Source organism: Myotis daubentonii, chromosome 3 (assembly GCF_963259705.1).
Source record: "Myotis daubentonii chromosome 3, mMyoDau2.1, whole genome shotgun sequence".
Lineage (NCBI taxonomy): Eukaryota > Metazoa > Chordata > Mammalia > Chiroptera > Vespertilionidae > Myotis > Myotis daubentonii.
In genome coordinates, this window is record NC_081842.1 from 143,369,381 (window position 1) to 143,384,504 (window position 15,124).

At 38.6% G+C, this 15,124-nt stretch overlaps 1 protein-coding gene across 5 annotated transcripts in view; it reads left to right on the forward strand.

Moving 5' to 3' along the window:
* Positions 1-15,124, forward strand: part of CDKAL1 (CDK5 regulatory subunit associated protein 1 like 1) — a 684,969-nt gene that overhangs the window by 403,851 nt on the left and 265,994 nt on the right. For all 5 annotated transcript variants that reach the window (XM_059688757.1, XM_059688759.1, XM_059688758.1 and 2 more), the window contains one exon: positions 3,668-3,834. In XM_059688757.1, coding sequence (XP_059544740.1) covers positions 3,668-3,834 — 167 coding nt within the window. The remainder of the gene's footprint in view (positions 1-3,667; positions 3,835-15,124) is intronic.

Genomic DNA, 15,124 nt, shown 5'->3' on the forward strand with positions numbered 1-15,124 from the left:
TATTTTGTTGAGAAAATTGTATTTTATGTCTCCTACTTTTCCATCCTCTGTCATCTCAAATTACTATGGAGCAAAGATCAGAATCCAGCTGTTGAGTTGCTCTCTGTTCAGGGGGAAATAGCTATGTGTTTCAACTCCATGCTGATCAGTAAATTCATGGGTAAAATGATAACTGATCCTAATAAGTAAACTTTTTAAAGGCTTTTTGTGTTGTTGTTTTTTACCTTGCAAGATGCATTTCATTTCTTCATAGTATTTGCTTTTCTTTTACCAAAATTAACACAACAAAAGGATAAAGGATCAGATGAACCTAAGGTTCCTTAGAAGTCAGAGACTGAACAATTTAAGGAAAATGAACAAAAAAGCAGGCAGATGAACAATTTTAGGAAAAAGTAAAAATTTCCCCTTGGATGTTTTAAAAGCTAATTTTTGTCTCCCACTTTTTCCAGCCATTACTTTCTCTCTTTTTTTGCATATATTTATTTTTACAGGCATGGGAGGTTTTACTGGGCATTCACTTCTCTTATCTCAGTTCTTCCTGCTTGCTTCTCTTTTTCATTTCCATGTGTTTGTTTTTCTGACATGTATTAATCAAAGTCCACATTATATTGCAGACGGGGCCTATCTCATTGGGGCTGATGTCATATCCACTTCCAGCTCGCCCTTCATTTTGGTTCCTAAGACTGTGTTCTTCAATACCCACCCCCCTCCACCACCTCCATTAGGGATGTATGTGAAGTCCCCAGGATGTCTGTCACTGTCCCCTTGCCAGCTCCTGGATAACAGCCAATCTTAGATCACAGAAGTTTAATGATGAATCCATATCTGTCATGAGCTGGAATTGCTGCAGGGCACATAGTAGGTAACGGCCTAATAAATGTCTGATGGATGAATAAAGAAATGAATGTGCAAAGGAATAGAGCTCATAACTGAAGTCCTTAAGGAATGAAGCTGTTTAGGCAAGCACTTCTGTCCACAGTATAGCCAATTAAGTGTGCAGATAGAAGCATGCATGTGTCCCCATATCCATTAGTGATTACAGACTCCAGCCTTCGGTTTCCCTGGTGAATTCATATGCAAGCTGACCTGACAGGAACTGCTTGCCCTGTGAGTAATCACAAGACTTCCCAGGGAAAAGGATGTCAGATGGGGTTCCATATTTAGCTTCACCTTTAGTGTGAAATGACTCTCTCTATCCTAAGTATTTGAGGGATCAGCTCTCATTAGCATTCATGCTTGAAATATAACCTTACAAAATCTGTACTCTCTCACATTGATTAAGAGCAAAATCATCTTTGACAAATTTTTGGATTGAATTGGCCAGGCACAGTTCTCCCTAAGTCCACGGGTTTCACATTTTGCACACGTTCTCCCATTTCATTGTGTTTTAAGCCAGGTTGCTATTATATAGAGCACTTTAGCAGCCTTGATCTTGGAGACATCAAGACCATTATTCCTGTTGTTGCTGATTTAGTGTTACAGCTGCTTCCTCTTTATGTGATTTAATTTGAAGTTTCAGCCCACCAGGGGGCTATTGGTCCCCACCTATGCAGCTTGAGAGCTGGCTGCTGTTTCTGCTTGGATGTTATTTCCATTCCTATTCATAGTGATTTTTCCCCTTCTATATTCATCTAGCAACAGCAAGGCACTGTTCCAGGAACTTGCTCGCTCTACATAAGGCGTAACGTGGAACCATTTGGATGGAAAAATTATAAATTAAAATTATTCTGTTCATTTTAAAATATTCATATTGTGTTGCTCAAATGCCAGTAACTGGAAAATCATGGATAATGTCCTGTTTTTATAACCTCTTTCAGAGTGTTTTAAAATCTGTTTATGTTGTTACTTAGCCATCTCTTTTCCTGGAGTGGATTTTGTGATAAGATTTAAAAGAAAAAAGGTTGTATGAGTCCAGTGTCTGATGGCATATGTAATATTAAAATAAAGATGTTGCCACTAATTGCAATCCGTTTTTTTAAAAATAGAACAGTATTTACTCCATGGACAAAGAATATTTATAAAATTATAAGACTACACAGGGAGCCTATACACATGTTAGACTGTTTCTTCTGAGGATACATTTTCTTTATTATCTGAGTAAAACGAAACAAAGGTGTATTCCTTTCTGGAACTATGTATTTAATTTAATTTAAGAAAACCCATATATTCATAACACCACTGCTTTTCAAATACTACAAACATCGACAACTTCTTAAATGGAGCTTTTATGTTTTGTTATATCCTGTTTTCTGTGATAGTTGTTTCTTTAATTTCAGGAAATGAAAATCCTATTTCTATCCTTGTATTTCCTGTGTTGTTTAGGTGTGGGTGAGGATGTGCATGTCTCAGAAAGACAAGTGGGGAAAAGGGAACATGTTTTTGTGTGGGTTGGCTAGTTTTTTGATTAATAACTACATCTCTTAGTGATTGGAGATCTTAACTTCATGTATGTTTCTCCCTCTGTGGAACACATTAAGGAAGGGAAGTTCTTTGCTTTTTACTCCTATATTCTGTTAGTTTTCAGTTTACATTCACATAAAAGCCATGTGTTTTATTTGTTGTCTCTCTTGGCTAGGAATATTTAATGTATGTTTGAAACTCTTCTGTTCCATCAACTAAAAACGATTTAAAATTATAATTTTAAGATTCTTACCAGAAACGTTTACTTCTGGTTGAGGCTGTGGTCTTTCTTTGTGTGCCTTGTGCGTGTGTTGAGGTTCTTCAGAAGCAACAAATCACTTCAGCGTGAACACATTTCACAGGCCCATTTTATTGTTTGTTGAGACTTGTGAACCATTTGGCCTTTTCAAATAGGCTAATCCTTTAATTGAATGTGCATTCAGAAGCACTCTGTGTGCCATGCAAACCTGGGTAACTCTTGCTAACTCTGTTTTATTCATTTTATTTAATACTAGGTTATCCAAAAGTATTTCCTTTCGATTTTTAGAAGGAAGTTAATGTAGGCTGTGTTATTTGAAGTCAGGATTGTTTACAACAACAACGGCAACAAAACATGTAGACATTTTCCTGCCTGAGGTCCCATGGATGGGAAATAGGATGCAAACTGTCAGTAAGCAGGTTTCCCGACACAAATACTTATACAGCAACCAACTTCTTTGAACAAAGCCCTGCATTCTGTTCTTAATTGACTAAAGAAGTCAAATTAGAATAGTTACTACAAGAGAAATGGATGCCTCATAATTAATAATTTGTGAGCTAAACCTTAACCACACTTGACATTTTTCCTTGGGTTGGTGACAGGCTGGTTAGTGAGTAACTGCTGATAGTACCTATTCTGTAGAGTAACTGTTCAGTTCTGGGGCTTCTGTTGTTCAATAAAGTAGGTTTTCTCTGTGATGGGACTGCAGCCTTAGTCTTGATCAAAGTGCTTTGGAGGAAACAGGGTTGAACTGATTGGCTGTGAATGTTAATCACTCCATAGGACGCGCTGATAATTTACAGCATTGTTGTAACTCTCCGGTGTTCATAAAATGAACTTAATAAGCCAGTGCTACCATGGGATAAGCTGCTTTTTTTTCCTGCAACTGAATACCCAGACTGCCTGCATAATAATGCTGAGAAATAGTGCATTAAAAAGAGTGAGCAGCTGTATGATGAAGGAAACAGCTCTGCAACAGATTTGTTCATTATCTCCTTTGATTCACAGAGGGTGTTTGCGAGATATGGTTGACCAGTGAAGACACAGGGGCTTATGGCAGAGATATTGGCACTGATCTCCCCACACTGCTGTGGAAGCTGGTTGAAGTGATTCCTGAGGGAGCAATGCTGAGGCTGGGCATGACAAATCCGCCCTATATTTTAGAGCATCTGGAGGTAAGGAAAAGCACCCCATTTCCATGCCGACACTGACAAAAACCAACCCAGACAGTGTGGCAGCCTCGGCATCATCACATGAGCTTCATTTAAAACCACTTTCTCAGTTTTTGTGTGTGTGGTCCCACGTTACCAAGGACGAATTGAGAATGTCAAGTCCCCTTCTTTGTTAGTCTGCACATCTTGTTTTGCTTCCTCCCCATTAATTACTGTTGCCTGGCTTTTCCAGCACTCGTCACAGGCCTTTGTTTCTTTTTTGCAGCCCTTCAGTTTTCCATTTTTAAAATTTGCCTCAATTCCTCCATTTAGAACCCTTGTCTAGTTCAGGGCTGCTAATACATTGCATTAATTTTGCAGCCAACAGCGAACCCCACATTGCCTATCTTACGACTGTTTGCCCTGTCAGTACGGATACTGTACAGTAAGTCTGAGGGTGTTAGGAATTTCATCCCTTCGTCAGGAGACAGTTAGGGGTGAGTAGCATCAAAGAGACACGGAGTTGGTGGTCTTCCATTTGCTTCTCTTATAATCACTGTGAAAAAGGGAGTTGTGATAAAGTGAGATACCTGGTTTCATTTTTATACCTTCATGGATCAGGATGCCTCCCTTCAAGTTGCTTACCGTCAAACTAGAAAATGACGTGTGCACAAGTAGCTGTGGTTCCTGATGACAAATGCCACGATACATGAGCAATTAATGTGGACAGGAAGCAATCATTCAATGAAAAGGCACATGCTAGGATCCGTGACTAATGTAGTGAATAAAATAATTCTATTAGGCCTAAAGTTATGGGTAAGAAATTTAATAATTGCTGTTGGAAAATCATGTGCAAAGTATAAACACAAGTCACATATTTTTAATCAGTTATGTTCTTTGCAGTTAGTTTATGCAGAAAAATAATATTCCCCTAATTTAAAAGCTAGTGTAGTTGCTGAAATTTAATGCATAAATGCAAATGAATATTCAAAGATTGTGTCTGTTGATTTGATTTGAGATCTATACTTGTTAAGGTTGTTGCTGAAAAGCCTCTCTGATATCAACAGCGGATTTTAGATATTCTGAAAACAGAGTTGCTAGCAACCTGATTGTTAATTATAAATTGTCATGAAGAAATTTAGCAATTTCAGTTTTGCTGTTTATATGTTCCTAGCCAGATTTTTAAGTAAAGGTATGCAATTTATATGTTAACTTTGGTACTTTGGACAATGTAGGGCAAATATAATTTGCTATTTTCAAATAAGTCACAGGCATGTCAATTTTAACTTAATTCTTTGATTCAACACTTGAAAAAGCAAGTAATTATCTGTAAGAATCAAATATGCTGAGACTACTGCAGTCTTGCTGTGTTTGCAGTAGATATGAAACATGCTTCGTGAAAACCAGGACATGAGCTAGATCTGTGGTGGAAAGGAAGGGAATTAAGCCCTACCAATACATAGTCAATAAACAGTTTTTGTCAAGGATCAAGGGAACCATAGTACCTCGTCAGAGAAGTTCAGGTAAGGAGTAAACACAGGGGGAACATTGTTTATTGGCTCTGAGATGACTAACCAAATACCTCTTGGAGTAAATCCAGCACTTTAATTAATTGCAAGATTGCAGAAACCGATAGCATATTTATAGCTCAGCACCTAAAGTAGTGCTAGTCGTTGACCTCTGGATAGATGCTTCAGGAGAGTGTCTTAAAAATCAACAGAAGATGATAACTACAGCCTTACATTTTACCTGGAAAAACACCAGATGTTTAATTCATAGACTGTGGTTAGAATGATCAGCTCTGATTGCCGTGACGTTACCCTTTTTAAATTCTTGCTGTAAGATATTTATAACGTTGGCCTTTCTTCTTATGTTGTCATTTGCCTGGGTCAAGGGCCTTGTCGTATCAATCTCTGGTTCTACCCCACCTGGGAATGGATCAATAAATGAGTGAATAAATGATAGAACAAAAGAAGAGCCTTCTTCATAAAATAAATTGTGAGGCCTTAACATTCTGGCCAGAAGAGGCAACAGAAGATGGCAAAGTAAATGAGCTGCAAGGGTGAGAGTTTGTCCAAAAAAAGCCACCCATTCTTGTGTACTTTATAAGCAGTTCCGTGTGCCACACCTAGGGAGAAAGCTATCCAAAGGAGACAAATGAAAATGAAACAAGCGAAGCTGACTTCCCAATGTCCACCAGTGGGAAGTCAGAGCTTTGAGGAAACCTTCCCACCTTGGTGTTCTCCTCCTCAGAGTGGAAGAGCCCAGAGTTTTCCATGTTCACAGACACATTCTAACTGATGGGGCAGGTCACCAATCGCCAGTGGCTTCACCGGCTTCCCATCGAGCAAGGATGTTAGGGAAGGGAGTCCAGCCTGATGAACCTGGGCTTGCACCACCAATACATTATATTCCCTCGTTTTCCTCTTGCTAAGCTTAGACCACTCTAAAGAAATTACCCGGCTTATCTAAAGAGCGCTGAAGAGAATTCACCAATAAGAAAAAAAAAGGAGACAAGATGAAAACAAAACAAAAAAATAACACCAGTGAGTGACAGGTGGTGATTATGTTGACCTGTAGGGAAGAAAGAAGAAACCCACTTTTGAAATAACTACTGGTGCTTTAATGCCCTTACAGGAGGCTTCCTTGAGAATTACATTGGTGTTTCTGGAAGATGCTTCATGCTCAGACGTTAATTATAGGGCACTTCACTGGGCTGTTTTCCTGCTTCATTCTGTTCCCTTCCCATTCACCTGACTCTTGAGATGTTTTTAAAACCCTTTTACCAGCTTACTTTTTTTTTTATTGAACAGTTTAAAGGTGTAATCATTTAAAGAAAAATACCAGTTTCTATCACCATTTTAAGAGTAGTGTGGAAAAAATAGATCTGTTGATAATACAGATTGTTACATCTTTATAGGAACAGAAAATGCATACTATAGTTATATGCATATTAGAGGATGCACTTTTAAGGTTTTATCAAGAGTTTAATATTATATGTGGCCTATTATATAGTAGGTCTTAAATAAATGTGTAGTGAATAAATGGAAGGGAGAGAGAATTCTTAATCCCTAACAGGCAGGCAAGTAGTCAAGTGTCAGGAACATCTACAAAACCTATTGTTAACATATCACTGTGTGTAACAACATGGGATTCATTTTAAATGACTACATAGCTGACAAAGAGATATATCAAGCAAATATGAAAAACTCCCTGGAATTGAAGAGACATAATAATGAGCTTATGTAACACTTATTAAATTTGGGTATAAAGTAGAAGCAATCTATATATCTAAAAGCCTAAGCAACTGTTAGACTGTTTGACCTTTCGATCAGTAGCTATGATGAACACTGGCCACCAGGGAGCAGATGCCGAGTGCACAGGCATAGAAACATGGAACAAACTGATGAATCTCAGAGGGAAGGGGGTGGGGAGAGGGCGGGAAAAGATTAACCAAAGATCTTATATGCATACTAGAGGCCTGGATCCATGCACCTGTGGGGTCTCTCTGCCTGGCCTGCACCCTCTTGCAATCAGGGAACCCTCAGGGGATGTAGGAGAGCTGGTTTCACCCGATACCCACAGGCTAGGCCCAGGGACCCCACCAATGCACGAATCCATGCACTGGGCCTCTAGTAGCTAAAATAATAGATTAAAATAGTTTGCCTCCTCTTAAAGCCTCTCTATTACCCACAGGCTAAAGGTAAGCTCTTTAGCATGAAATCCAGGTCCTTAGGATGTTTTTTCTATCACATCTCAGCTCTCCTCCCTTTAGTACCCTGATGATGCCGTGTGTGTGTGTGTGTGTGTGTGTGTGTGTGTGTGTGTGTGTGTGTGGTGGTTTTTTTGTGGGTTTTTTTTGCCATTTTATACTCCTGAAAGTTTTACTTCAACTTTTTCTCATTCCACTTGTTAACAGTTGGTAATAATGTGTTAATCAGATATACTAATAATTGTCATTATGTGTATAGGCTAATATAATTGTCATTTAGTGGCAAATAAGAGATATTTTCCCTGTGTGCTTGCCTTCCTAATGATATAACTAAGGTAAAAACCCTGGCATACTTTTCTTCAATGATCTCTGACCTTTTAGAAAGTAGATGGCTTGTGAATTTGACTACTCTTGAAATGACATTGCTTAGTATTCCCCTCCCAATTGTAGGTAGCACATAGCTGAGGTTTAATTCAGACTGATCATAATACACGTGAACCCAACAAGTTGTGATGAGGCCAGTGACAGTGATACAATGGCTATTGCTAACTGGGCACCAAACTTCACTGCTAACTTTCTTCAAGACTGAACAACAATAATAATATCAGTACAATATATTGAGTGCTTATTATAATCAAGAAACCATGTTGATTGCTTTACACACAATATCTCTTTCCCTTCTTATAATAAACTAACTGCAGAGATATTATTATCCTCATTTTGTTGATTAAGAAGCCTTGTCTTAGAAAGCTTTAATAATTGGCCAAATTACATAAATAGGTAGCAGCTGAATTGTTTTAACCTTATCTGTCTCTAAAATGCTTTCTCTTACACCGTTTCTTCCACGAAGCCTTCCCAGATGCTCCCAGATTCCTTTCCTGCTTTTTCACTCTGTCCCAGATATCACTGCTGCACTCCTCATGGTGAACCGTGATCACTTACTTACATGTACATTCAACAAAACTGTGGTCATCTTGGGGAGAGACTGTCTTGTTCATCTCCACATTTCAGTGCCTGTGATAATGTGCACTTACTAAATGTATATTAAATGATATGGTAGCTCTAACTTTAGCTATTTCTTGACTGCATACTTTTATAGTGAAGTATCCTCATATCTGTGCCGAGGATCTAGTTTGGGAGGAATTTGTGGATGGTTGTCATAAGTGTTTCTCAATTATGAGTCACACTTCTGTGACTAAGGGATGCGTTTTATTTATTTGCTCTGCTAAAATATCAGTGGTAGAGATTACCTTTTAGACTACCTAGAGCAGCTGAGTTCATTGTATGATTAACAAAGTTGTAGGCTATCTAGGCCCTTAGCTTCTTTATTGCTCTGCTTCTTAGCGTTCACTGCTTTCTATAATCTCCATCAGAAAAGTCAGCAGTGAATGGTCAAGGAGGAGAAGCGAAAACCAGGCTTCTTGTCTTGCTTTTAGTTTTATGGATTGGATAGTAAGAAAAAGATAGTGAAGCTGTTGACCAGTAAGGCATATGGGAAGTATCTGAGGATTTTATTTCTCTAAGCTATTCGGATTTTCCCTGTGTTTGAACAATTAAAAATAGCTGTTATTTCCCTTTAAGATTCCTGTATGTCTTAAAATCTTGTCAGAGCTTCAGTGTGTAATGAACAACCAGGTACACAGAAACAAGTTGCTTAATGTGGAGCGCAAATGCTTGTTATTAAGAACTTTTATTTCAAATTATGAATAAAACAAATTGTTTATTTTTAAATTTATATTACCCTGTAAAATATGGTTGAAAAATATTGACACTTATATTTTGCATTGACCCCCAACTGGTGTGGCTCATTTGGTTGAGTATCGTCCCATGCACCTGGTGATCCAGGTTTGATGCCAGGTCCGGATACATGCCCCAGTTGTGGGCTCAATCCCCAGTAGGGGGCGTACAGGAGGCAGCCGATTGATATTTCTTTCTTTGATGTTGCTCTCTCTCCCTCTCCCTCTCCCTTCCTCTCTCTGAAGTTAACAAAAACATTCACAGTAGTATTATACTATATTTTATTTAGCGTGAATTAAAATATGTAGTTTTCTACAAGATTTATATTAAGTATATTTATACTATATGTGTGTGTGTGTGTGTGTGTGTGTGTGTGTGTGTGTGTGTGTTATATAAGGTTAACCATAAATAGTGATATTTTAAATGTTCCATCTGTTTTTGGTTCGGCAGTCTTGTAATAACTACAACAAATCAGTTTCTCACTAGCCTTGATTTTTGTATGTTTACTTCTAGTTAATTGACCTTATACTGTAACCTAAGTGTATATTTAGCAAAATTAATTTATCGGGCAAAAGACAATAATATCTGTCAAGGACTTTTGCTGCATGGTAATTTATGATCATTAATAGTATGTTTGGCTTGGCAGACCTAAAAAATGCCTCATAGTTTTAAAATAAGAACAAACTCTGTCCCTGCTGTGCTTATGTTTCATCAAAGCAATATAGCATTTCCAAACTGAAGTCAGTGGTTCGCATGGGGTCTTTTATTTTTTCCTCTTAAGGTTTATACTTTCCAGAATAATAGTAAAATATGCAAACTGATTTTGTGTTGCTGTATACAAACTATTTCCCCCCTTTGATGCATAGAAGGAAATGCTAGATGATTTACGTTGAGCAAGGAAATGGAAAGGAAAAATGCTTTATTTCTTCCATCCACATAGAGCTTTTGGGATATGTCAGTGTATCTTTTGATCAGACTGTTGGCACCGGGTTTCTTGCTGATTATAATCATTAGCACTTTAGTTCATTCTTAACCTGGCATTTATGAATAGATTTCAAGTGAACCTCTGAAACTGGAAACCAAAGTGTGTACCTATCTGAAAATTCAGGGGAGAAAACCTTCATCAAGTATTAAAAGGATATCCATATCCATAATAAAAAGTTTATCAGGCTTAACTGGGAGCCTAATCCTGAGATCCGGGAGCAGCTCCTCTGGAAGCTAAGATAAGGATGGAAGAAATGCCCAGCCCTGTTTGTCCAATGACTTGACTATTTGTGATAAAAGATGAAATTAACACGCTGCTCTTCATAAGCATGCTTGCAGGCTCCGGCCCCCATTCCAACTCTGCAGTCTGTTCGCTCCTTTAATCCTTACTTGTTCATTTGTTCAGCCCCAACCCTAGCTTTGCTCAAAAAGCGTAAACTTTTCTTGAACTCAGCAGCCCTCAAAAAATTTACAAAGTTTATTGCTTCTTTTTTTAAAATTGAATTTATTGGGGTGACCTTACAAGTTTCAAGTGTGCAACTCAATGAAACATCATCTGTACACTGCATCGTGCACCCATCACCCTAAGCAAAGTCTTTCTGTCCCCATTTTTCTACCTTTGCCCACCTCCACCCAGGCCCCACCCCCTTTCCCTCTAGCTATCACCACCATGTTGTCTATGTATACATGTTGTGTTATGCATACATGTTTTTTGGCTAATTCCTTCACCTTCTCTCACCCAGCCACCCAACCCCCATACCTTCTGAAAGCTATCGGTCTGCTCCATGTATCCATACCTGTTTCTACTTGGTCAGTTTATTTTATTCATTAGATTCCACATATAAGTGAGATCACATGTCATTTGCCTCTCTCTGACTTATTACTTCTTATTTCTGAGCTCAAAGCCTCCTGATTACATGCAGGCCATAGGACCCAGAAAAGAAATCATAAACAGATAGACTCAATCTCAAGAGATTACTCGTTGTTGCTGCCCTCACAGACACAGTCTCCGCTTCATCAGGAACTTTATTTTTATCATCCCAGATATGTTTTCAGGGTAAATGAACTATTTTGTGGATTAATGGGTCTCATGTTGAACATATTGAGTACCTCTGTCTTCCTGGGGAGCACAATGGAAAATGCCTTTTAAAGATATTTTTTATATGACCATCAATAATTTATACAGGGACCTACCCTGTGGGCTTCATTGTACTCTCAGTTCCAATTTCTAAATTACTAACTGTGCAAGAATATAAATGGTTAAATCACCGTTGGTTATCGTAGAGTATGTTAGTCTACTTTGTGGTAAAAAAAAAAAAAAACAACTGCCTGAATTCTCAATCACTAATATAATTTTTTTCTCTTGCCATTGACCTAAGTTATTGAATATTGCTCATGAAATCCAGTGACATATGGATATTCATTCCTAAAAGAGATGGTCATTTTTCTGAGAGGAAAAACACAAAGAGATAAAACGTGTGTCAACATGATGAGTGAAAAAAACTCTGCAAATGCTTTATAAAGAAACCAATGTCATTCCGGCCGGTATGGCTCAGTGTTGAGCACCAACCTAGGACACAGGAGGTCACTATTTGATTCTTGGTCAGGGCACATGCCCAAATTATAGGTTTGATCCCCAGGTGTGTGTGTGTGCAGGAGGCAGCTGATCGATGATTCTCTCTCATCATTGATGTTTCTATATCTCTCTCCTTCTCCCTTCTACTCTGAAATCAGTAAAAAATATATAAAGAAACTGATGTCATAGTCAAATATCTGGAGTCATGTCTCTCTGTGTATATATTTTTTAACAAAGCAGAATACACACACACACACGTATGTAATTCTAATGTAATTCTAGAATACTTGAGAAGTCTGGAAATTTACATATCCCAACTGTGGCATACAAATATTCCTATTTCATCTTGTAGAATTCTAGGATGCATTTCTGTTTATAAAGGAGGGCATTAGACATGTATGTGGCTTAATTTTCATCTTAAAAGGCATTTCACATTGCCATTCCCTCGAATCCTTCATTTTTTTTACAGGAGTGACTGAGAAGGTTTCGGTGTCACCTGTCAAAATTAGTATAGTTCAAACTCCACAGTACACCAGCTGTGGGTTTTATCTTTCTCATTAATTTAGGAAGTCAGTTCTGCTCAAGCCATTGATAAGCTGCTTTTGACTTTCCTTCATAAGCACAGAGGATGGCTAACACATGAGGCAATCAGCATAGTTTCCTTTACACTTTTCTTCTGATTCTAGGATTGTTTCTGCATTGATTTCTTTGCTCTGATAGCCTATGAAGGGTTACCGGAGGCACTTGCTAATTCAGCACTTAGTAAAATGAAATTCTCATATTTTATATCAGGTCCGTAATGGAATTTTCAGGTGATTCATGGTGTAGAACAGAAAGGTTGGTAATGAAGTTAATGGTTCATAGAATAGTTGAGGTACATTCTGCATGTTTTTCAGAAAGTAAAGTGCAGTTTCTTAGTTTGCTTCTATTCATTTCTAACCTACTAAATTGTTTGCTGTTTTCAGGCACAATGTGCATCTGTCCTTTCCCCCACAGCTTCCTTTGCCTGCCATAAAAATAATCCACTGAAGATGTTAAGCTTTCAAAATTTAAGTTCAGAATTCTTTAATGTCATTTAACAGGAAGTAATGATTATATCTTAAATGGGAAACATAAATGTTTTAAAATATTGTTAAAAACTCCTTTATTTGCATGAGTTGTAGAAGAATTATTGAATAGAATATAATGGGCATGAATGGACCATGTATACTAAATCTTTTTTAAAAATTTTTGATTGATTTTAAAGACAGAAGAAGAGAGAGAAGAGAGTGGAGAGAGAGAGAGAGAGAGAAAGAGAAACAACGATTTGTTTTTCTACTTATTTATGCATCCATTGGTTGATTCTTGTATGTGCCCTGACCAGGGACCTAATTTGCAACCTTGGCATATTGGAATGACATTCTAACCAAATGAGCTACCCCACCAGGGCCTATAAATCATTGTTAGCATCAGAAGGTGCTACATGTGGGCCAGAGAAAAGTGAGCTGTTAAGAGTAATATAGAAAGTTCTCCAATTACTCATTATTTGGAGGGTGGTGGAAATACTATTCTCTCTCTTTTTATAACATGTATTTGTATGTTTTTAAAAACACTGTAAAAATTTTGCTATATATAAAGCATTGTTTGATTAGTGAAAATATTGTGGATAAGTCTGTCTCTAATATATGGCAATAAATAATTAACTTTTAGAGTTACATGTTAAAATATATAAAAGTAACTTTTATATCAATTGTTATTATAGTGTCATATGGAATATCAGCCTACATTTTGATCAATTGAAATTTCAGACATTAATCTTTTAATTGATCTGCTACTATATTTTCAGCCTTCATTTTTTTCTACCTCTACAGATCCTAGTTACATTTGTTTCTTTATTCCTCTATCATTGCCTCTATACTGGTTTTCTCAGGTGGCTCTAACAAAGTACCACAAACCAAGGGGCTTAAAGTAACAAACAGAAATTTGTTCTTTCACAGTTTTGGAGGCCAGAGGTCCAAAATCACATTGTTGGATAGGGTAGTTCCTTTCTTGAGGCTCTGAGAAGAACCTGTTCAATTTTCTCTCCTAGCTTCTGATGGTTGCTGGCCATCTTTGGCATTCTTTGCTGATGGACACATGACTGCAATCTCTGTTTTAGTTTTTATATGTTGTTGCTATTTTTTTTTTTTAAATACACTTCACCGACTTTCCACAGAGAGGAAGGGAGAGGGACAGACAGTCAGAAACATCGATGAGAGAGAAACATCAATCAGCCGCCTCCTGCACACCCCCCAATGGGGATGTGCCCGCAACCAAGGCACATGCCCTTGACCGGAATCGAACCCGGGACCCTTTAGTCCGCAGGCCGACGCTCCATCCACCGAGCCAAACCAGTTAGGGCAGTTGCTATTTTTTTGATGTTTTTTTTGTTTGTTTGTTTTTCTGTCTCTGTGTCTAAACTTTCTCTTCTTATAAGGATACTAGGGGCCCGGTGCACGAAATTCATGCACTGGGTGTGTGTGGGGGGGGTGGAGTGTCCCTCAGCCCAGCCTGCCCCCTCTCACATACTGGGAGCCCTCAGGCGTTGACCCCCATCACCCTCCAATCGCAGGATCGGCCCCTTGCCCAGGCCTGACGCCTCTGGCCTAGGCGTCCGGCCCGGGCAGCGGGGACCCACAGCTGCAGCGGCCCCGTGATGGTGGGCTTCGCTTTAGGCCCAGGCAAGGGACCCCTAGCTCCCGGGACTGCCAGCTTCGACCGTGCCCAGCTCCCATCGCTGGCTCCACCCCTACTTCCTGCTATCACTGGCCAGGGCGGCAAAGGCACCTGATTCTCCGATCATGGCCGCCTTTGCCCTGCCCCCCAGCTCTTAGCTCCCCCCTGGTTTTCCGATCACTGTCAGTGGCAGGGGGCTTCTTCCTGCTTTCCCTTTCGCCTCCCTGCATTGTGCCTACATATGCAAATTAACCGCCATCTTGTTGGCAGTTAACTGCCAATCTTAGTTGGCAGTTAATTTGCATATAGCCCTGATTAGCCAATGAAAAGGGTATCGTCGTACGCCAATTACCATTTTTCTCTTTTATTAGATAGGATGAATAATTGGGATTGGATTAGGGCCCAACCTAATTCAGCATGACCTCATTTAAACTTTATTACATCTACAAAGACCCTATTTTAAAATAATACGGTTTTTTGGGGAAATATCAAAGATTTTGCATGTTTGGTTGTAGACCATCCCCATAAAGCAAGTATCACATTAAGGTGAGACATACTCTTTTTGCTGGTGATGGATTTTGCCTTCAATTTATTAAAAAAAAAAAAAAGTC